This window comes from Momordica charantia (assembly GCF_013281855.1).
Source record: "Momordica charantia cultivar OHB3-1 chromosome 2 unlocalized genomic scaffold, Mcharantia_2.0 BLBB01000002.1, whole genome shotgun sequence".
Lineage (NCBI taxonomy): Eukaryota > Viridiplantae > Streptophyta > Magnoliopsida > Cucurbitales > Cucurbitaceae > Momordica > Momordica charantia.
In genome coordinates, this window is record NW_028275160.1 from 5,240,900 (window position 1) to 5,263,098 (window position 22,199).

A 22,199-nucleotide genomic window follows, 5' to 3' on the forward strand; every position below is an offset into this window, starting at 1 on the left:
CAAAACGAACTTATATTTAAACCGTTCGAATTTAGAGATATAAAAATGAGATGCTATAATTACAGAGTGACAATTATTCATTAGTTGTCCATTGTTAAAGATCCCACATTGAAAAGAAAAGAGACCTTGCATAGGTTGTATAATAGACATGGACTACTACTCTCATTGTCAATTGGTTTTGAGATTGAATCTTATAAATATTAATATCCATCTCAAGGGAGCGTATAGTGTTACGTTTATTCAATCATGTAAGAAACTAATTATTTTGTGTCTGACCAATTTTAGTAATATATTAAGTTAAGTGAGTTTATCTTAGTTTAATATACAAGTTACCTACACCTGGCATATATACAACAATAAGTAAATAAAAAAACATCTCGAACTTAACAGTTAAAACATCGAAAAAGAGAGACCAGCAAAGATTTGAAACAAATGAAGGTATAATTGCTTTCCTTAATTTGACACAAACATCACTCTATTACACATGTAAATGCCTAAAAACCCATTACATGGAAATCGTGTAATAGTTTAATTTTAATGCAACGTAACGTTATGATGGTCAGCTGCTCTCTCACCATACAAAAATAATCTCTCTTTCTACACAATATTTTGGAGATTGATTTTGTGTAAATTTGAATGGTTGTTGTAGTTAATGTACAGTAAACGTAAGTTGAAGATGCGATTTCTTTGGTGTAAGTTTACGTTACTGTAATAAGGAAGAGGGTTGGACGTGATCTTCTTGCATGGGAACTGGAAGAGAACAGAGAGACAAAATCTCCTCTAAGGTTCCATTCATAGATTCTCTGAATTTGTCGAACTTCATGTATTCGTCTATGAACTCGGGCTTCATTAACGTCTTCGTCTCCCCAATTATATTCAGTTGAGGGAAGTCGTCGAGCTCCAATGGTGGATAGTAAGGATGCTGGTAATGGAGATTCGGATGATCGATAATAGTACTTTGCATCTAAAAAACACACGCAAGAATATATGTGTATATATTATTAGACACGTAGTGAGAACGTTTAAAGGTTTGATTTTCTCTAAAAGAGGTGCAACATGTACGAGAACTTCTCAAAAAGTACTGCTCATTCAACTTGGTATGTGCTTAACTATACTAATATATATTATCATCGTAGTCATTTAAAGGGATGGTTTTGTAAATAAGAAATAAAAAAAAATTAGAAACAAAATTCATAATCCAACAAAATTTAAGTGTATAATATGTAATCTATGGGACAACAATTTTATAAAATTTGAAATAAACAAACAAAGACAAATTAATTAACCCAATAATCCACAAACTAAATGCTTTTCCTTAAAGTTAAAAAACAAACCAATAAAGAAGTGATTGTCAAATGAATTCTTATGCAGTGCTAATTATAAGAGAAACACTTTAGAAGAAAGATGAGAGGAAGGGGTTTGATGGTCAAAAGAGGGTTATGGAGGATGGTGAAAAGAGAGACATTTTTTATTCAGTCTAAGAGATTAAAATTAAGATTGGGAGAAGCTTTTGGGAAAGATATTGTGTTGTGTGTGGTCATTTTATTTACTTCTAACTTTTTTTTTTTAACCTTTAAAGATAAAAAAGACAACTCAAAGGGATTGTGACTGTGGGCCACTCAATATTATATTTTTATTTATTTTTATTAATATATATATATATATATGTAATATGTATATGTCCAATTTATGCTCTCTCTTCGCGTGCATGGATGCCACCACCATGCATGATTAGCGCAATACTTAATTTCCCCACCTTGATTATAGTTATTCTTTTTCAAAAAAAAATAAATAAATAAAATCTAGTGATCAAATTGTAAAAAAAGTGAATTGTTAGATAATTTCTAGTCTATATTATACAAAAATGCCATTAAAAAGTAGGTAATTGGTTCCAATTTTACTTTTAATCTTTTAATTTGTCCTTTAATCTATGTGGTTAATTTTTAAAAAGTTCAATTCTACCTAAATCTTTTTAGTTGGATTTGCGCATTATATTTTAGCATGAGTTATTGATAACAAAGAATATTTCTAAATTAAATGAAAATTTTGAGGGGTAGGGTTATACCTTTTGAAACATTTTAATGAGTGAAATTGGAATCAACTAGATAAATAAGGGTATTTTTATAATTTAGGTCATGAGTTTTTTTTAGAACAAAAATAACTCAATGAGGCTTCCCTTATAAATAAACTCATTTTGTTAATAAATATAAAATTAGAAAGTACACCAAAATATCTCAAAAAAAAATGTGATGTCTCAAAAAAAATATCTTTAGAGAGAACAACATTTTCACTTTAGGTAAGTTTTTTGAAATAAAAGTGATATATTCATTAACTTTTCTATTTAAGTTCACTGTATAAAGAGAAAAACTTCACTAAAGAAACTAACCTTCTTTCTCCCTTATATACCTCAAATGTGTTCTTTTCATTTAAAAGAAATAATAAATTTATAAACTAATAAAGACTATTTTTTAAAAAAAATGAAAAATTTATCATAAGTTAAATTTTTTTTTAATGATTTTGTTTTTGTTCAAGATATGATTACCATTGATAATTATGATTTCACAAAATTAAAAAAAAATCGAAAAGAATTCTGAAACCCTGATGGGAAATGAAAACGAAAGGTGAAGGTGAAACAAGGGTTTTTCACATACGACTAAGCTAATTTCATCGATATCGTTCAAGTCTTTAATTACACATGCACTATGCATGAATATGTATGTAAATCGGCGGCCCTTTAACCTTTATGCCCTTATACCTAAGGTATGCACATTGTTCTTATACTCGTAAATTATGCATGAATATGCACATAAATTATGCATGCAAGAAACCATAAATAACATTCCGAATTAAATCTTTAAAAAAATGAAGGTGTATTATTGACAATCTTGAATGAACTAAAAATGATGGAGACGATGTAGAAGTACCTGCATAAAATTTGAGGGATACAGATGATCGGCTGCACTGTTGGCTTCGTTATCGGAGGCCACCGGAGCGGGTAAGTCGTCGGCGACATTCCCTTGCGTGAGATCGGAGGAAGAGTTTTCAGAGCTGAAGATTTTGGGATTATATTCATGAAGAAGTTGATCGAAGCTATCACCATCTTCATTGGTCTCTATCCCTCCTCTTAAATTTTCGAACCCCCCGCCCTCGTCCCCTTGCATCTCCATCTCTTGCTCGTCTGTCGTCTGCCACATCGGGGCTTCTCCCTCAACTTCGATTGCCTTCTCCCCGACGACCTTCAGTGCTTGTACTGTTGCTTTCTTGAAAACGCGACACAGTGCATAAGAATCCTGTATCAATAATATTAAAAAGGGTATTAGGAATGTTTTGCCTGAATTTATATTCTATAGTTTTTATGTTTTTAGGTCTAGTGGTATGTTAATATTTACTCTGCAAGTAATTAGTGACTTATATATATCTTAGTTTAAACTTATCGAAGATTCATTTTTCGAGAAATTGTTTAATTTTTTGAATATTTTGTAGGGGTAAAGGGCTAAAGCCTAAGGAAGAAAGAGATGGAAATTAAGTACACACATCTATCTAAAGTTATAACCAAAGAGTCTTTCATAAACTCTTATTGATGTTTGTTCTTTTTCTTTTTGGTTTAGTTGAAGAAGGAAAAAGGGGAAAGAAAGAACCAAAAAGGAAAAACACTTGATACAATTGTTCTTCCTTTTCTTTAGGGTTTCTTTTTTTTTTCTCTCTCTCTTTTCTTTTTCAGATGTTGTGATGTTCATGGTTCATCTTCTTCCTTCCACACTCTTCACAATTCTTTCATAATGAAAAATTGAAAAGAAGAAGAAAATTAAACCTTTGTCGAAGGGGACGACACAGGACCAGCGAGTTGAGAATGGAGAAGACGATACTCATGCATAACCCAATTAGTTCTAACGCCATGAGGAGCTCTCCCTTTGTAATAAACCAACGTCTTCTTCATCCCAACTGCCCGCTTCTGCGACTGAACCGCCCTGTCTTTCCCAGTGGCCTTCCAGTACCCGCCCCTCGTCGCCCTATTCGTTCTCGACCCATTTGGATACTTCCGATCCCGAGGGCTATAGAAGTACCACTCCATATCTTTACTGGGCAAAAACGACTTGTCTAAAGACAAAAGATCGTTAAGAACACGAATAAATGATAAAAATACAAAGACAAAGATGAAAAGGATAAACAACATTACCAGGTAACTCCCAGGGTTCGCACTTATAAAGATCGATCTCGGGGATGATCTCGAGCTCGATGGAGCGGCCGTTGATCTTTCTATCCAAATAGTAAGCAACGAGCTCTTCGTCGGTCGGGTGGAAGCGGAACCCGGGAGGGAGGGTCATGGGGGCCATTGAAATAGCTCAAAATTTGTGTGTCTAGTGAGAGAGAAAGAAGAGAGAAGACATGAAGGAGACCAAAGTTGTAGGAGATATAGAACTATATAAGGGAAAAGAATGGAGCTTTAAAAAGTGAGATTATATTACAGAGTGGAAGTTGCTTTTATTGGTGTCTAAAATCTGACAGCTGAAGGGATTATATGGGAAGAGAAGAAGAAGATCAGAGATGTCTTTGTTCTTTGGATGATTTGATCAGCTAAGTGGAACCCCTTTTTTGTCATGTGTGTCCCTTAGGGTTTTTTTTTTAATTATTTAATTTAACTTCTTTCATTTTTAGCAAACAATATTTGACTTGACTAATGATCTTAACCTACATATTTCCCTTTTTAGTCAATCAAAAATCATGTAATTATTATTCCAAACTAGCTTTTACCTCCTTTGATGTGATAATGAGATTTTGTTTTTCATTTGTTATTCTTGAGGATTAAATTTTAATCAAAATATTTTTAAAAAAATCTCAAAATAATTTTGTTAATCTAGACAAAGCCATGATTTTGGAGCTAAAAGAAAAACAAAATCACATAATATATATATGTTCTTTCAAGTAAGCTAGAGACATGTATTATAAAATCACCTGCTAGATCCACGATTAAAAGGTAAATTTAATTGGTACGATATATTTGTCTTTAAATACTCCAATTAAGGATATATAACACTTGTACCCCAAGTATCTCCACAATTATTGCATGATATTATCCGCTTTTTAAACATAACTCTCATGGCTTTAATTTTGGTTTCACCCAAAGAGTCTCGTACCAATGAATAATTATATTTTTTTGGAAAAGATGTACCATTCATTAGAGTTCGTGAGAAACATACAAAAAAGAGGAGGCTTTAAAGAAAAGCACTCCAATGGAGAGAAATGGTAACAATGTCATAATTACAAAAGTGGGGGGATTTTGAAGACCAAAGAGATGCACAAATATCTTTATATCCTCCCAGAGGCTGAGGAGCTACTTTGATGTAAAATAGCGCCAATAGCATTGCTCCATAATACATGGCGCTGCCGTATTAGTGGGGAGGATCGGAGAGGCTGTCACAACGAAGTTATCAATGTGATTAGTAAGCACAAAGGCTATTTTAATTTGAAGGTGTTGAAGAGACGAGTCCATATAGCCGCCGCTGTAAACGGGCAATGAAGAAAATATATGATCTAGAGTCTCGTTTGATGAGAGGCAGAGAGGGCACCAATAAATAATTATCTTCATCTATATACCAATGATCTTCCCTTTATTTAACTAACGTGGGTCTTTGGTCATATTCCCAACAACTTCTCCCCTAAAATATTAAATTAATACACGAGGCTTAATACATGGATCACAAAATAGAGTTCAAACTCAATCTCATTGGCTAGTTTCTACTATACAATAAATATTATATTGAATTGCCAACTAAAGTATAACTCAATAGTTAGTTAAGACATCTAGCTCTTTTAAGAAGTCGTATATTCGAATTCCAACCCCATATTTAAAATGTAATATCTCAAACAAGTCATGTTAGATCATCGCTAGACCTAGAAACGTAGGCTCGTAATGGAAGGGTATAAATGTAAATAACCATGAGAGAGAGAGAGTGTAGGGCTTTAAAGGAAGATTCTATGAGTAAAATAGGATGTGGCTTAGTGTGAAAACGAGGCATGCATTGTATATAAACAAATATACACATTTCTATATATATATTGAGAGTTGAGAGAGAGAGAGAGAGGATATATGATTAAGAAGCTTCGTCTGCAGATAGCTTTTGTCTGCTGAGAAACTAACAAATAAATAAATAATATAGAGAGATCAAACGGCATCGAAATTAAGGCTGAACTAATTGGGACAAAAATAAACAACTCTCAAGTCTAAACCGACTAAGCACCCTATTACAAGCAATTCTCCCTCTTTCTTCATATTCTAATGATCATGTCCACAACCAATTTTAAAAATACTAAGAACTAAAATAAGAACTAAAATAAGATTTAAAACGAATGAAAAAATCAACCTCTCTCTCTCAAAATATTAAAGAGCAACTTTTGTCATTGTACAGTTGTTGAACACAGGGACCCACCCAACAATCTACCTGTCACATTCTTACAGTCTCTGCTTTTGCTCTTTTCCTTGGTGGCTATTATCTTTGCTTTGCCTTTTTCTTTTTCTCTCAGTTTTTTGCCATTTGAACCCCTAATCCCCTCCCCGGCCGGCCCCCTTTGCTTTCATTTCCTTTCCTTAAAATATCATTTTCATTTCGACAAAGATCCATTCCCCTCTTTAATGATTACTGCGCACAATCTTTGACTGCTATCTCTCTCTCCTCTCTCAAAAATGTTTCCCAAAACGACTGAGTTTCAGTGAAGAAGAAACAGACACTTGCGCGTGCTTTCAGATCAATGCTCTTCCACTTTTTTGCTTCTTTAATTTTCAAATATAACTGTTGTTGGGTTTTGTGATATAATCAAAGATTTCTACTAAAAAACAGGGCTTTTTTTTCACTTGGGTGTTTGACAATTTTAAATCTTGGACCTCCAATGTCATAATACACACATTTCTAACAAAGGGTTTTTCTTAAGATTAATTTTAAAAAAGGGGCTTCTAAAATTTTGAAATCTTCGACCTCTGGTGTCATTATACTATACTAACATTTGTGATAAAGGGTTTCTCTTGGGATTTTTACTAGAAAAATGGGCCTTTTTTCACTAGGGTTTTTTAAAATTTTGAATCTTGGACCTCTAATGTTGGATTAAGGGTTTCTCCTAAGATTTTTACTATAAAAAATGGCTTTTTTTCACTAGGGTTTTTGAAAATTTTGAATCTTGGACCTCTAATGTTGGATTAAGGATTTCTCCTAAGATTTTTACTAGAAAAAATGTCTTCTTTTTCACTAGGGTTTTTGAAAATTCTGAATCTTGGACCTCTAATCTCATTATACTCGCATTTCTAAATAAGGGCTTCTCTCTTAAGATTTTTACTAGAAAAGAGGGCTTTTCTTTCACTATATATATCACTATACTCACGTTTTTATCAAGGGTTTCTCTTAAGATTTGTACCATAAAGAAAGGGCTTTTAATGCTAGGGTTTTTGATAATTTTAGATCTTGGACGTCTAGTATCACTATACATATATATAACTCACGTTCTTTGATAAAGGGTTTCTCTCAAAATTTTACTAGAAAAGAGGGCTTTTTTTCTTTTTCATAATCGTTAACAATTATGAAAAAAAAAACAAAACAAAATTCCATCTTTGATCAATTTAAATGACTGTAGGAATTTTGTCCACTAAACCCATGTTTATTCAAAAGAAAATTACAAGGCTAAGACAAATTAAAACTGTTCAAAAAAATGAAAGAGATTCAGTGAATGAGAGGCCATAGGCATAGGCATAGCCATAGCCATAGCCGTAGGTATTATTTTAATAAAGTGATTCTATACAAATACAGGCCAGTAGAGTAGAGAAACAGTATATTCAACTACAAGTTACCACCTTTAGTAGTTATATGATCACTTTACAGTTTTTACACCTCAAAAGCATCATCATATAATTCATACCATAACACTTACAGATGCAAAATCCAATTATTTGTAAGAGAGAGAGAGAGGGGAGGGAGAGAATTTACCCCATAGTTCTTTTGCCGAAAGACCCTTTTATTCCTTTTATCGGCCTTGCTTTGGCTTATGTTTTTGGTCTCAAACGATGCTCTGAGACTGATCTGATAATGTGATGATATCATCCAAACATTAAAAAGAGATTCCAAACTCATCCATTTCACCAATCGAAGTACCATTTTTTTTCACAGAGGCATCAGAAACAAAACAAAAAAACCAAGTGTTTTGACTCTTCCTCGAATAACGTGTGTGTCTGTGTATTATATTTGACCAAATTTCTCCAATGAATAATGGGTGTGAATGAGATTATATAAAAGCTCATTTTCTTCCCATATTATTTTAATGTCATGCCTTTAATTTAAAGCAGTGACATGTGATGGTGTGTGTTGTCTTCCAATCAAGGGAGCCATGACTTAGAATACTATTTTAGTCTATATACTTTCATTTTTGTTCATTTTGATTCAAACTGTTGTTTATTTTAGTTCTTTTATTTCTAAACGTTCATTTTTTTTCCTGTACTCTTAAAAAGTGACTAACTTGATCCAGAAATTTAATGAGTGAAATACCACAGTAAAATTATGATTGAAAAAATGAGATGAAAATGAAGGAACCAAAATGAATGTGTAAAAAGTACAAAGACTAAAATAAACCAAAACTGAAAATTCATGTACTAAAATAGTATTTAAACCATTTTTCTTCTATAATTAAAAACTTCCAATTGAATAATATTCACTCAATCTAATATTGGGTCTGAGATCATCACAATTTCTCGGACAGAGATTATTCATATGAAATGAGAAGAAAATGACATTACGAAATCTCGAAATTTCTGGTGAAATCATTGCAGTAAATTTAAGTATATGATATGTTTTACAACACATCAAGATGTGTTATAATGAATAGAGTGTCTAAAGTGATGCAACCTTTCAGACAATCTGAAGTGAAAAATAGATAAACAAAGGGAAAGTAAAAGCAAAGAAGAGGCTAAAGCTTAGGTTGAAGAGGAGAATTGAGTTGGGGGAAGGCCTAGGAGCATGCTCAGATTCCATCGGCTGATCCGATTTAATCATTTTAATGTGTATGGCAGCACAAAAGACAAATGTTCTGATTCTTCCTTTATTTTGGGTATTATTTTTTTAACTCATCTCAGATTTTAGGCTGTAGCTTTCATGTGAGAGTTCTCCTCACTCCTCAGGGGGACAATGTGTGGGGCTTGCTGATTATACCTTTCCCTTTTCTTTTTCTTCTTCTCCATCTTCTTTCATTCTTTTTTCTTTTCTTTTCTTTTTTTTATATAGATCGGTTAGGGATATATTCACATTCATTTATATCAAAGTGCAAGGCTAAATCTATAATATCACTCTCAAAGAAAGTTCATTAGGCTATTTTTTTATGAGGGATTGGTCAAAAGGTCTGGTTCTATCTCTATATGGAAGACTAGACTGTCCATGACTACAACTACACCAACTTCATGATAAATGTCTGGCCCATTTCCTTACAGCCACTAATTCAAATGTAAACTGGATGTTCCTTTTTTTTCATCCTCTTTTCTAGTGCATATTCGTTGTAATCATTTGAATACAACAATTGAAAAAGAGGAGAAAAAAGGTTTTCCAGTTTCGGTTGGGAATGAAATGGGGTACCATTTGGCAGTTTCAAGGCCCTAATATAACACCATTTAACTTAATCTTTCCTGGCAAAATCAATGTTATCAACCAAATGGAGCACAGTAACTTGTCTGGAAAAACAGCATGTTAATTCAATCAAGGGCATGATAGACTTACTGAGAGCTCAAATTTTCAGACCCAGCTGTCGACGTTTTAGTAGAGAAATTGCTACCACGTTGGTCAAGTGCTATAATTAAAAAAGGTAAAAAGAATGTTATAAGATACATGACAAACAAGTATACAAATCAAGCTATACTTAAAATTGTGTCTATGTTAATACAATTGATAAGTTGTGTGTATATTAATATGATAAGATAGAAAAACAGGGGAAGAGAAATATCTCTAGCCCCAACCAAATTTCACTAGGCAACACATGCATTGAAGGACCAGGGTATACACTTATTTATTATTCTGCTCACAGGGTAGTATACCACCATATACTACGTACCATCAAAATTCCTGTCCAAAATGATAACACTGAAGAACAAGACTACCACCCAACTTAATTCCCGTTCGCATGAATATATTTATATATTAGCATCTAAAACTTTCTATGTGGGTGGAAGATGCCAAAAGGTGCGCAACATATATTTCACAAAATAAATATACACATACTACAATTTGGGGAGGAAGAGAGAGAGAGAGAGATCACTGGTGAAATAGGGGGAAAATTCCCCACTGGTGAAGAAATCCCTCTCCAGTTGTGACTTCTAGGACCAGCAAGACAAGTACAGCCAGCATTGCTGCTCTTCCATTCCAGGTTTCGGCGCTTTTCGTCCAACCCCATTCCCACACAGTTACAGGTGGTGGTAGCTGCCTACGTTGCGAATCGTACGCTGCTAGTAACTCTTCCACACTACCAAGTGGAACCAAAGGCTGAAAAGGGGAGAAAGGAGAAATGGGCATGAATAATAGTTTATCATGAGAGAAACAACCTTCTTCCTTGCTGATAACTAAAATAAAAGGTTCAAATACAATCAAGATAATAAACAAACAAATGTTAGCAGGGAATAAGAAATACATTTACTATATTAAATCAAATGCAGAATAACATCCAGCAGTGAATTTCTTTCATCCAAAGTTATCCCTTTCTAAATCCATTGATACAGTAATTTTTCTGTAAATAATGGAATAAAACTTAAAAGAGACGGTGAGTTAGTAGTAACTAACTCAAATATGAATTTCTGATTTCTCAAACTAAATAATAGATACCAAGAGCTGGAATCCGAATCATTCATTTAGGAAGATGAACATTTATCATAAAGTGGATGGCGCATGCTGCATCTATGTAGTATATCAAAAAGGAAGCCAGTAGTGACCAGTACAATTTCACACCTACGATGCATAATGTTCCAGAACAGATGAAACATCATGCTAAAAGTTCGTCAATTCCACAAATTTGAAATAAACAACCGAAAGAATTTTGATTAATCCAACAAAATAAAATAAATTATATGCAGTTAAAGACAATGAGATTCATGTGGTCCATTGCCATACTTCCGGTCCAGGATTGAGTTTTCAAGCAAAGATCCAGGTGCACCTCGAAAATCTATAAATATAATAGCAAAAGTGTCCACCATTGTGCACTGCGCACATCTCTAGAACACGTCTCCATCTCAACAACTAGATATGCAGCATATCTAGTTGCTGAAGCTTCCAAGTTCCAACTAACCGTAGATCAGATCTCAGATATATTGGAAGATATAATTCATAGTTTATAACTTAAATTTTAAAATCTAGTATTCAAAAATATTGGAAAATAAAAACTTAGTCAATCTTTTTCAGTATCTTAATCATGTTTCAATTCAATAGCTATCAAATTTTATTGCAGGGTAAACGTCAACTATATGACTTGCTTTACTAATTACCCAAATTTCAACTGCATTATTATTACCTATGCAATGGTAATAATTTCGTTGTATTTAATTTTGTATCTTGATTTTTGACATTTAAATCGTTGGCTAGATAAAGAAACCAAAATCTTAATAATTATTTTGTAATTATCCCTGTTTTTTACTACCAAAATTCGAGGCTCTTTTTGCAAGTTTTTTTATTATCCCCTGTTTTGGCTTACCCCTTTCTTTTTTGGTACTTTCTTTCTTCTTTCATCAACGAAAGTTAGTTTCTCATCATTTATTTTAAAAAATAGTCATAATTAAAAAAAAGTAAAAAAAAAAACAATCTATTAAAATAAAGCAAATTGGTATCTGCATATAACAATATAAAACTAAGGTCTGTTGTAGCAGTAATATTCTTCCATAAATATCAACATGAATTTATTCTTTTGAATATATCGTTTCCATTTCTTATCAAAAATAAATAAATATCAACATGAATTTATCTATTGAGCTCTTGGTATTATAGGTTAAGCTTTATTCCCTTGTAAATGGTGATATAATACCTGCCGAGCTTCAAGATTCGAGACAGCCATGGCCCCAACATATGGAAGGCTCTCAATCACAGCATCAGCCAAATCGGATATGAAAGTAGGCTCACATCCTAATGCTGGAACACGTCCCCATTTTTCTATCCCAGATTTTAAAGCCAGTTCTTTATATTCCACGTCAATTTCTTCCAGAGTTTCAATATGCTCACTTACAAAGCTGCAAATGAAGCATAAAATTTTGATAAAATGAATATGATTTTGATTTTTAAAACAAAATGACGAACTTGTCTGCATAAGGTTAATATGCAAATAATATCACCAACTGATAAATGACAACATCTATTAAAGAGATTTTATACGGAGCAGTTATATTTGCAGTTTTCAAAAATAGCAACAATCACTTGCCGGTTCTAGATAATTAATTATCCATTGTTACACAATCACATGCTATCAATAATAATTGAAACATATTAGCAATAATACATGTAAAATTATTAACAAAACATACCTATTAGATTATATATGCGATTCTAAAAATGGAATTTGTGTGCTTCATGAATTATACAAGTTCCTTGGGTCTGATATTTTATTTCTTATGATATATTCTACCGAATAACATCCAGTGATTATTAAGTGCTGTATCTGTAAGGAATTAAAACAGATGTTACTTATGAAATCCTAACTTTAAATTCCGCTGTAATTTCTGATGTATTAAATTATCATTCACCATAATGTTGATGTAGAAATAAACGTACCTGATGGGTACAGCCAGCAAGCTTTTAACTCCTTTTTGCCCAAGCTCTATTATTGTCTCATCTGTATAAGGTTTTAACCACTCCACAGGTCCAACTCTACTCTGTAGAACAAGTCATAACACCCAATTCATCAAGATTGTACACAGTTAAAAAATTATAAATACAAATAAAAACAATAATAGGTGTAAGTCGATGAACCATGAATGAGGAAGCACGAAAAATTTGCCTAACTGCCAGAACAAACAAAAAACAAAATTATCTTGAACCACACTATATCTGGTTTACTTGTAAGTTTTACGGGAAAAGCTTCACAATCTTTGCTCTAAAACTATGATTTTTCTCTAATAGGAAATGAAAACCTTTTTATTGAAACTATGAAGAGTACATACCTGAAGTAGAACTACACCCTCAAATATTCCACAGGTTACAAAAAAAGGTGTTCCATTTAAAAATAGTTGTAGAAGGCTATAGTTACTAAAGGAGTTAGAGAGAGAATACTAGAAGGCAAAAATCAAGCAATATCCCACTGTTCACTCCAATCTCTACATTTGTTATTTATTAACTCTTCACTCCCGTTTCAGAGTTTGACTTGCATTTATCTAGAGAATCTTACCATGTCTTGGAAGTTTGAAAGTAAGTGTAAGACCACACAAAATCTTACCCTTCCCTTCAAAATTGTAATATTATTCTCTGACAAACCATGGCCGATAATTATGATAAATAATGCATCCCAGAGCATAGTCACTGATCACTCCTCAACTACCTTATTACAGGAAAAAGCAACCAAGCATTTAGTATTTATTTGAAGTGATCGAAAGGCACATACCTGATAAGCAAGGGTGTAGCTATTTCGTATCCTTCTCTTTTCTAATTCTTCCATGATCAGATCCACGCATTCCTCCATCTCTGCTTTGTACGGGTCACCAGCCTCTTCCACATATGCAAGGGGGACTCCATGTGCACTAAAAAATATCACTACCTGTTATGTACATGTGTAAGTTACACTTTCATGACAAGGTATAGCAATAGTATGAACCACAGAAAGGTCTATTTAGCATTTGACTATGATCAACAACATTTTATGAACTATATATGTTTGATCATGCAACATGTATTACCTGCTCAGGAAAGTCAAACTTTTGCAATTCCTTTTCAATCAAATCTGCCATGGCCTTTATATATCCTTCACGTTGATACCAGGAAGGTATTACCGTATGTTGCATGTTAACTAGGTACTCATCCTCCCTAACGAAAAAGATAATTTTATTATCATATAAACCAACCCATGATATCAGAATGTTATATGAACATAAAGAATCTGATCTTTACCGGAAGATACTCTCCAAGAGCCGAAGGCTTGAACCACTAGTGGATATTGAAAATTGAGGATAAAGAGGAAGAACGACAAGCTTTGTTATCCCGTCTTTTTTTATCTACCAAGGAAAAAATAACATTCGGAAAAAGCATCAATAAACAAATATAATAATCATGTTTGTGTATCGAATTTTGAAGTTTGAAAGCTCCATCGGACCCAATTTATTTATGAAAACATAGAAACAAGTCAAGGGAGATTCAAGCTCCCTAACTCTCTAAGTATGAGCCTTACGAAATGACACCAAAAACACACCTCTCCCCTCAACTGCAAGACTCCTTAAACACCCAAAACTAGTCTCACTGCACCCTCCCTCCTAACTAACAATATCCACTGGGTCCCACGAATCACGAGGCCTCACTCAATATGTGGTTCTCCCTTTCTTGCTTATGTGCATAAAATTTAGGGACTCGAGGTCTATCAGGGACCCAATGAGGCTACAATTGTTGATCGAATATGGAAAGAAAAATAAACAAAATTTCTAAGCAGCCTACAAAAGAGCAAAATGAAAATACAAACGTGACATTGTCGGTTGCCTTGTGTGTTTTTATCCAATGTTCAAATGCAAGACCCTTTTTTTGTTGAAGCAAGAGACAAATTTTTCATTGATACAGTGAAAACCTCTTTTAATATATATATGTATATAGTGAAAAGTTTGGTTTAAAGTAGGACCCTTCGGATTTTACACACAAATACTTAACTAGAGTAGTTCATGAAAAGGGTGTAAACTCTAAATGATTTGTATAATGGACACCAAAAAGAAGCATTAGATCTAGCCTTTCCTACTACAACTTCCCATTTTCTTTCCTTGTTAACAAAAATTTTGCAATTCCTTCCCAACCACAATTCCTATAATAATACTTTAAATAGATCTTTCCAAACAATTTTCAGCTGCTTCTTTACCCCAAAGACTCCTTCCATTTGCTGCAAATTGCTCGTTACCAAATCGTAAAAAATCTATCCAACATTTAGGAGGTTCAGAATGATATACCAGAATTCTGTACTAAAGTCTCAATGAACAAGCATGATTTTGGTTCTCCCCAGCCTTACATACTACACACCAAGCATTGAAATACAACTTCTTCTTGGTTCTTCTGCCTCTTCAAAGAGCTCCCCAAAAAATTACATGGCCCGAAATACCATAGATATTCACAGTTGCTTTGTAGCTTAACAACCATTCCTTCTTGAACGTACCACCCTCTTTCTTTTAATTGGTGCCACTAAACATTCAATGCCCTCAACTTAAAGGTCAAGAATTCTTTTAATGAACTGCCCCTCGTCAAACCAAAATTAGGCTTGACTTAAGATATATGCTAGAGATGTGGCTATCAAACAAAGAGAGATCGAAGAATCAAATCGACTGTGGCTAAGGTTAAAAAGTTGTGGACTGGCTAGCAGAAGACAGTACAAAGGACAGATAGTGACTATCAGACTACTAAATTAATAATGACCATCTATCCTAGACCTTGTATGCTGCATCGTAAAAAGGTCCTTTCATCACAATCACCCATAAATTAGTGGGGAAGTTGGCCAGCCTAAGTTTGGAACACAGGAACTGGAAGGATGAGTGAGGAGTGGCTTCCTGAGGCAGTCAGTGGTCACCCACTTGATGTGGAAAGAAATAAAGATCAATTTCGATATATTTGGAACCGGCATGAAAAATTGGTATGGTAGCTAAGGATTTGGTCTCTCAATTATCACACCAGGTAATGGGTGGACGTGGTGAAGAAAATCCAATTTCAATGTCGAGTACTAGCAATTGAAGCTGAATTGACTTGGCAAAAGTGTGTGGTGGAGCCTGATATTCTAACTCAGTGCTTGAATGAGCAACAATAACCTGCCTACAGGCTACAGCTCGAATATTTCCCAAGCCTATATTAATCGAACCATGCAGCAACATATTTTTGCCACAATTGAAGCAGTGTAAACAAGAATATGTTCAAAAGTCAGCAACATAGTTCATAAATATAAAAGAAATGTCTACCTGTTCAATTGCTTCTTCAGTGAATGGATGCCAGTAACGCATACCAACATACACTTCGGCTGGAACATCTTTTTGCCATAAGGCCTTCTTCAACTCTTCAGCCTGACCAAAAAAGATATACAGAGGACAAAAATTCAACAACAAAAAACCACTTCTGTCTGAACTTATATTCAACAGCATGTTCCCACTGACACAACTAAGAATTTCAACAATCATTAATCATACTAACTATAAAATTAAACAAAAATTTTGACTGACTCTTAAGCCTCTAAAATGTTGATAACCAATCCCAAGTTTCTTAGATTGTCTCTATAACATCTTGGCCAATAACAAAGTTCATAAGTTGCAAGAAGGGGGCTCCACTATTAACAAAGTTCTTAGATTTTTTGTGCAGGAGGGGGCTCCCTCTGCCCCCTGCCCCCTAGTGCTGTAACTCTTTTTTGTGAGTAATACAAATACGCTTTTCTTATATATATAAATGTGTGCTCTTTATGATAAGTTTCTGATTGAAAACATTTATACCATACCTGAATAGGATAAAATATGCATACAAAAAGGTAACATATCTACACGCAATCATGCATCTTGCATTGACACTCACAAACCATGCAGACAGTATTCAGTATTCCGCTAATATTTTTATGTTATTTTATTGTTAAATAACAATGGAGGTGAAAACATGCTTAGGCCCACATGTACATTAAAAAAATATTAATAATAGAAGAAGAAGAATAAATTATTGCCTGTGCATCAGTTATCTTTCGCAGAGGAGAACCACCACCAATTGAGGCATAGCCTTCTTTACTCTTGGGCGATCTTAGAACAGAAATAAAGTGTGCCAATGGTCTTTGGAGAGAACGGAACAACCGTGGCAATCGTATTATATCCTATCCAAAAGATGAGGTAAAATGATTTTAGTCACATTATGTGACGAGAGCATCGCAGTCCCAAAAACTAAGTACCAGAAAAACTGCCAACCCATGTACAAGACAAATATATGTAAAAATATCAACATTGATTATGGCAAAATTTTACTAAATGTTAGTAAATGACCGGTAAAACTGAAACACGGTACAGGTCAAAGTGAAAATCCATGCAAATTATGTAATGACATTTGTTCCATCGTATAGCACTTTGTGGTTTCGTCAAAATGAAACATGGTATATGTCAGATTCAAATTCCAAGAATGCTAAATGCATTCAAGAATTTCATAAGTCGAGGAGTTCTTTTTACTTGTCAAAACCCAAAGGGCAATAAGCAAATATTTTTTTATTGCAAAAGAGATGAAATTTGAAGATCGATTTTGATGGTACCAATTCCATCATTATTCAAAAACCAAGAAAGATGCCTGGTTAGGTTACATTTCAAAAATCATATAGCATAATCAAGTTCTGATGGCCAATCATTTATCACCTGTTTGATCTGAAACCATAAGTCAAGTAGTCACCACTATTAAGATCAAACTATCGTCTTAGGCACAAATGGAACACTCGGCACACCAAGAAATTGGAAAGAGTGAAGAAGAATATGTGATATATCTCTTCATTGTCAGAACCTTTAAACATAATTGATGCAAGGCAATAAGATAAAACAAACTTTTAAAGTTTCATCCCATCCAATAAAGGAATGAATAATCAGAACTCCATATTAAAAAGAAATGCTCAAGAGAGAATGGGATTTGTTAGGGAAATACCGGGTCAGCAAAGAGGTTAAATAAGAAAGGCTGCACGTCATCAAGAGTCTCTGGACCTCCAAGGTTAAGCAACAACACCCCGACCTTGTCATCTCCAATTAAAGGAGCAGCTAGAATATCTTGAGTGTTTGACGCAACCAATGCTCTCAGAGGCAGAAAATACTTGTTGGGTGATTGCTTAGAGAACATAGATGGTGATTCTGGCCATTCTGAATAGTATCTGGAAATTACGTGATTTTTTGAGATGTTGTAATTAGTACAAGGATCCATATGGAGCCTGAAGCAGCGATGCATTCTTTTAGAAGAAGACATTACTCTGGAAGCTGGCCTGTGCAAAGAAAAAATATTAATACTGCTACACTAAATCAATTCATGTGAAACCGTAGGGTGTACTTCTTCATCCCTGACAACGAACTGAAGTAAAAACATGATTTCAAAACTTTTATATATGAAGATCTGGCGTAACAAATAATAGCCTAAAGATAATAAAACAGCATAAATATAAAGGCTGAGTATACGGAGAAAAATAAGTAATATAATTTATAGGAAGACAGGAACCTTGTACAATTTGGAAGCTGAACTATCAAAATAAATTAGGACAACAATGGATAAGTTTTGATATGAAAGTGAATAAATTACCAATACATTAATCATGCGCTAGAGTACACTTACTGCCAAGTAACCATTTAAAATAACATGGAGCAAACTATTGAAAAATGAAACGTGATTAAGTTCATTGAGTTTATGTTAAATCTGCCTTCCTGGCCATTACATCCTCTTCCCCTAAACTGAACTCGGCCACAGCCTCTCTTATTTCGAATTTCAGAGTCCCAAAGAGGGTCAAAGTCTTCCTTTAGGCTCTCTTCTATCAGGGTACAAATACGGCAGAGAAAATTCAGAAGAAGCTCCCTCATTGGACTTTGTCTCCTATTGCTTGTGATTTGTGCTGGCAGAATTCAGAAAATGTAGACCATCTTTTCATGCATTGCTCTTTTGCTTCGAAAGCTTGGAGTTACATGGCTTCTCTCTTAGATTTTTCCTTTTGCCTCCCACAGTATATTGATGACTTCGTAGCAGAAGGTTTTGGTGGAAATGCCCTCAAAGGAAAAGCCTTTGTTCTTTGGAACTATGCAGCAAGGGCGGTCCTTTTGACTTATCTAGCGGGAAAGAAATAGCAGAATTTTTTAGGATAAAATTGCTTTGATAGATTCTTTTTTTGTGAATAACAAGCATACGGCTTCTTGATGGGCTTCAATCCACAATAAGGTTTTTTTGTAATCATGGTCTTCTTTTGATTATGCCAGATTGGAAAGCTCCGATCGTATAGTCTTTCGGGGAGGGTTTTCTCTACCCTCCGCTTCCCTTTTTGGGATTTGCTTCTAAATATACCTTCTGTGTTTCTTATTAAAAAAACATGAAAACAAACAAAAAAAACAAAAACGAAAACGAAAAAAGGTTCATTGAGTTCTTGTACAATTACATAAAACATCTTACATGATCTCTTAATATGGCAGAAAACTAAAGTTACTGAACAATTGATGCCAAACTCGGCTATGGTTAATTTGATGTCTTTAAATTGGATCTGACATTCCTAGGGAGTACTTTATCATCTGTAGCAGCTATCATGTCTGTCCCCATCCAAAACAATGGCATCATACCTCACAGAGGTAGACAATTCTAGTAAACAGCATTAGATTCAAAGGAAAGATGAACACAACAACCACCCCAAACCTTATAAAAGCTCATACCATTTCTTCTCTGCATAAACTATTACTATTACAAACTTAACAGAGATAGGAGAGAGAGAAGTTCGGGAAGAACATTGTGAGTCTTTGAATTTTTATTTTTTTTTAACAAGATACTAACTTTCATTGATAGATGAAAAGGAACAAAACTATTCAAAGATACAAACTCCAAAAACAGTAAAGTCCTCAAAGAATTTTGTTAGATATCCAATATATGAATTAAATTTACCCAACGCATTAGTTTAAGCTGAGTTGAGTGGTGGTTTATTCATCCTTAACGTGGTATCAGAGTAGGAGGTCCCTATGTTCGAACCTTGCATTGTTATTTTCTCCTCATTTATAATGATTTCCACTTGTTGGTCCTTTGTGCAATTATCCAAGCCCATAAGTGAAGGGGAGTGTTAGATAGATATTCAATATATGAATTAAACTTACCTAACCCATTAGCTTAAGCTTTTGGGTCGAGGGTTATTTATTCATCCTTGACAAATTTTGATGCAGAAGATGTGGTTTTACCATGACATCAGGTCGAAAGTTAAGGAAGGATGTCAGAGAGAAATGAAGAGGTATGATGAGAAGAGGCACAATGATATTGATGCAACTAACATCTAGAACGCGGTGATTAGCACAAATAAGAAATAGCCAGTTCGGAGTTTGGTCAGTAAAAAGTAATGTGTAATATAGAATTTGCTACTAATACCGATCAGCTACTGATAGGATTGGTCCGTAGGGTAATAAAGGGATATTATTACGGACCAATCCTATCAGCTACATGGGCTCTTGACTTTATATTATAATCCTATTACCCCATGTCATATGAATCCAGTTTAACTAGCATAAGTTAAACAGTGGAATAGGCTAGTGGGTATGCCCATTTGCCCTGAGAAGTAACTCACTAAGAAACTTCGGTTTCCCTCAATCGTACCTAAAGTACAAGGGACGATGAGTTGGGAAAAGGCACCAGATGTAATTTCAGAGCTGATGAATGCTCCCAAAGAACCTCTCCACGCCACCTCTCAGTCAAGCACACTACGAACCCTCTCCTCAAAGAGTCGAGCTATTTCATTGCCCTGATGCTAGCCTATAAAGTAAGCCAATCCTTGCCCATTACAAAGGAGAGGCAATCTCGTGACAGGATGAGTCAGAAGCCCTACGTTAGGATGTGGGGTAGCCGGAACCTGACCAGTTCACTTCGGCATTCATGCGTCGTGGGTGGGCAGAGATCAAAAACCTTCACTATCAACCGAAAAACCAAGCATGATAACTCCAATAGCCCCAGGTTACATGTGCAAAATTATGCAACTGCCGAGTATATAAGTCCACAGCTCCCTTATAAGCTCTTAGCACTATTGTTGAACCTCAAATAACCATGGTGGACATATAGGAATTTTCACAACAAGCCAATCAGAGAAAAAAACTCCAGTATTTTACAAACGAGAGAAATGAATGCACATGAAATGCAGACAACACTTCGTTGCATACCATAATTAAACGACTATAAACCGGGTGAGCAGAGAACTAAACGAAAATGAGCTTACAACGGAAATTTGCAGTTCTGAGAAGCAGAGGTGAGGCATGGACTACGAAATGCAGAAGAAGAAGGCGGAGAAGGTGGAGCTTGAATTGCAGAGTCCATAGCTTAACCACTACCCCAGTAACACTAACCCCCAGCTCTCTTCGAATCTAAAACAATAAACCATATAAACCCAAGAGTCAGATAGCAGAACAAATAACACAGCAAACTAAACATGGGTAACAGCAATGAGAATGGTACACTTCGGTGCAACAGACGAAGATCGCGAGAGTTTGAGAAATTGAAGTATCTGTCAAATCAAGCCGGTGCAGAAGCTTGGCATCAGTCACCTCCCATTTGTATACAGAATCATCAAGCGCAGTGCAGTGAAGAAAGCGTATGATAGGGCAGCCGTAGCAGCCAATGCCCGCAGGGAGAAGAAATGGACCAGCCAGCGCCACTTCTAATTCTCCGCTTTATCCAATCTGATTCCAAAAAATTTTACCACCCATCAAAAATTTCCCCCCTTTTTCCATTTTCTCGGCTCATTTTTCCCTCGAAACAAACAGATCACATATGTTATTTTCGGGGCTGTGTCCCACCCCTGAATTCATTATGAAACAGCGACAATTCTGGATAGAGTCAGAGTCCTATGGTTATGGTTGGGCTTTATTTTCCGTTATTTTCCTTCTTTTTTTCTTTTTTCGTGTTTCCAATGCCTGTCTCCGAGCAAAGGACTAAAAACCCACTGATTTTAGCAAATAAATATCAGTGTAGCAATCAACGGCTTAATTCGGGTTAGCGTAAACTTCCATCGACACTGTTCGAATAACAAAATGTCTTGGTACTCAAAACAAACGAAAATCTTCTCGTTTCTTAGATTTTTTTAAGAATGTTACTTCATAGTATAAATTGGTATCTATAATCCATAATATAATGAGCTTAGTTTTCTTAATCATCTGTTCAATAAAATGTCTGGTCAATTATTCTTTTTAAGTTCAAATTTATCCATAATTGATTTTTGTCCGATCAAAACCAATGGAAAACATGTGGCCTTCCCCGTAAAGGGTACGTATGTCTAGACCTCAACTTTGACATGTGCAAGACTAAGAAGAAATGTCAACT

The 22,199-nt window shown here is 34.6% G+C and overlaps 2 protein-coding genes across 3 annotated transcripts; both read right to left on the minus strand.

Moving 5' to 3' along the window:
* Positions 1-420: 420 nt before the first annotated feature.
* On the minus strand, positions 421-4,590 carry NAC020 (NAC domain containing protein 20). The gene is made up of 4 exons (XM_022294038.2): positions 4,178-4,590; positions 3,812-4,098; positions 2,925-3,290; positions 421-964 (listed from the first exon to the last, which is right to left on the minus strand). The coding sequence occupies exons 1-4, from the start codon at positions 4,332-4,334 to the stop codon at positions 704-706; spliced, it is 1,071 nt and encodes a 356-aa protein (XP_022149730.1). The 5' UTR covers positions 4,335-4,590; the 3' UTR covers positions 421-703.
* Positions 4,591-7,705: 3,115 nt separating this feature from the next.
* LOC111018063 (ferrochelatase 2) lies at positions 7,706-21,653 on the minus strand. 2 transcript variants are annotated; one of them, XR_002602363.2, is made up of 13 exons: positions 21,336-21,653; positions 21,100-21,244; positions 17,817-18,144; positions 16,867-17,010; positions 16,124-16,225; positions 14,097-14,200; positions 13,886-14,012; positions 13,594-13,746; positions 12,768-12,868; positions 12,028-12,229; positions 10,279-10,502; positions 9,744-9,813; positions 7,706-8,063 (listed from the first exon to the last, which is right to left on the minus strand). XR_002602363.2 is itself a non-coding variant. In XM_022294006.2 (11 exons), the coding sequence occupies exons 2-11, from the start codon at positions 21,195-21,197 to the stop codon at positions 10,275-10,277; spliced, it is 1,587 nt and encodes a 528-aa protein (XP_022149698.1). In that variant the 5' UTR covers positions 21,198-21,244; positions 21,336-21,652; the 3' UTR covers positions 9,864-10,274. The 2 variants fall into 2 exon arrangements, 1 of the variants encoding a protein (XP_022149698.1); XM_022294006.2 differs by lacking the exons at positions 7,706-8,063; positions 9,744-9,813 and having other exon boundaries at positions 9,864-10,502; positions 21,336-21,652.
* Between the last annotated feature and the right edge of the window lie 546 nt (positions 21,654-22,199).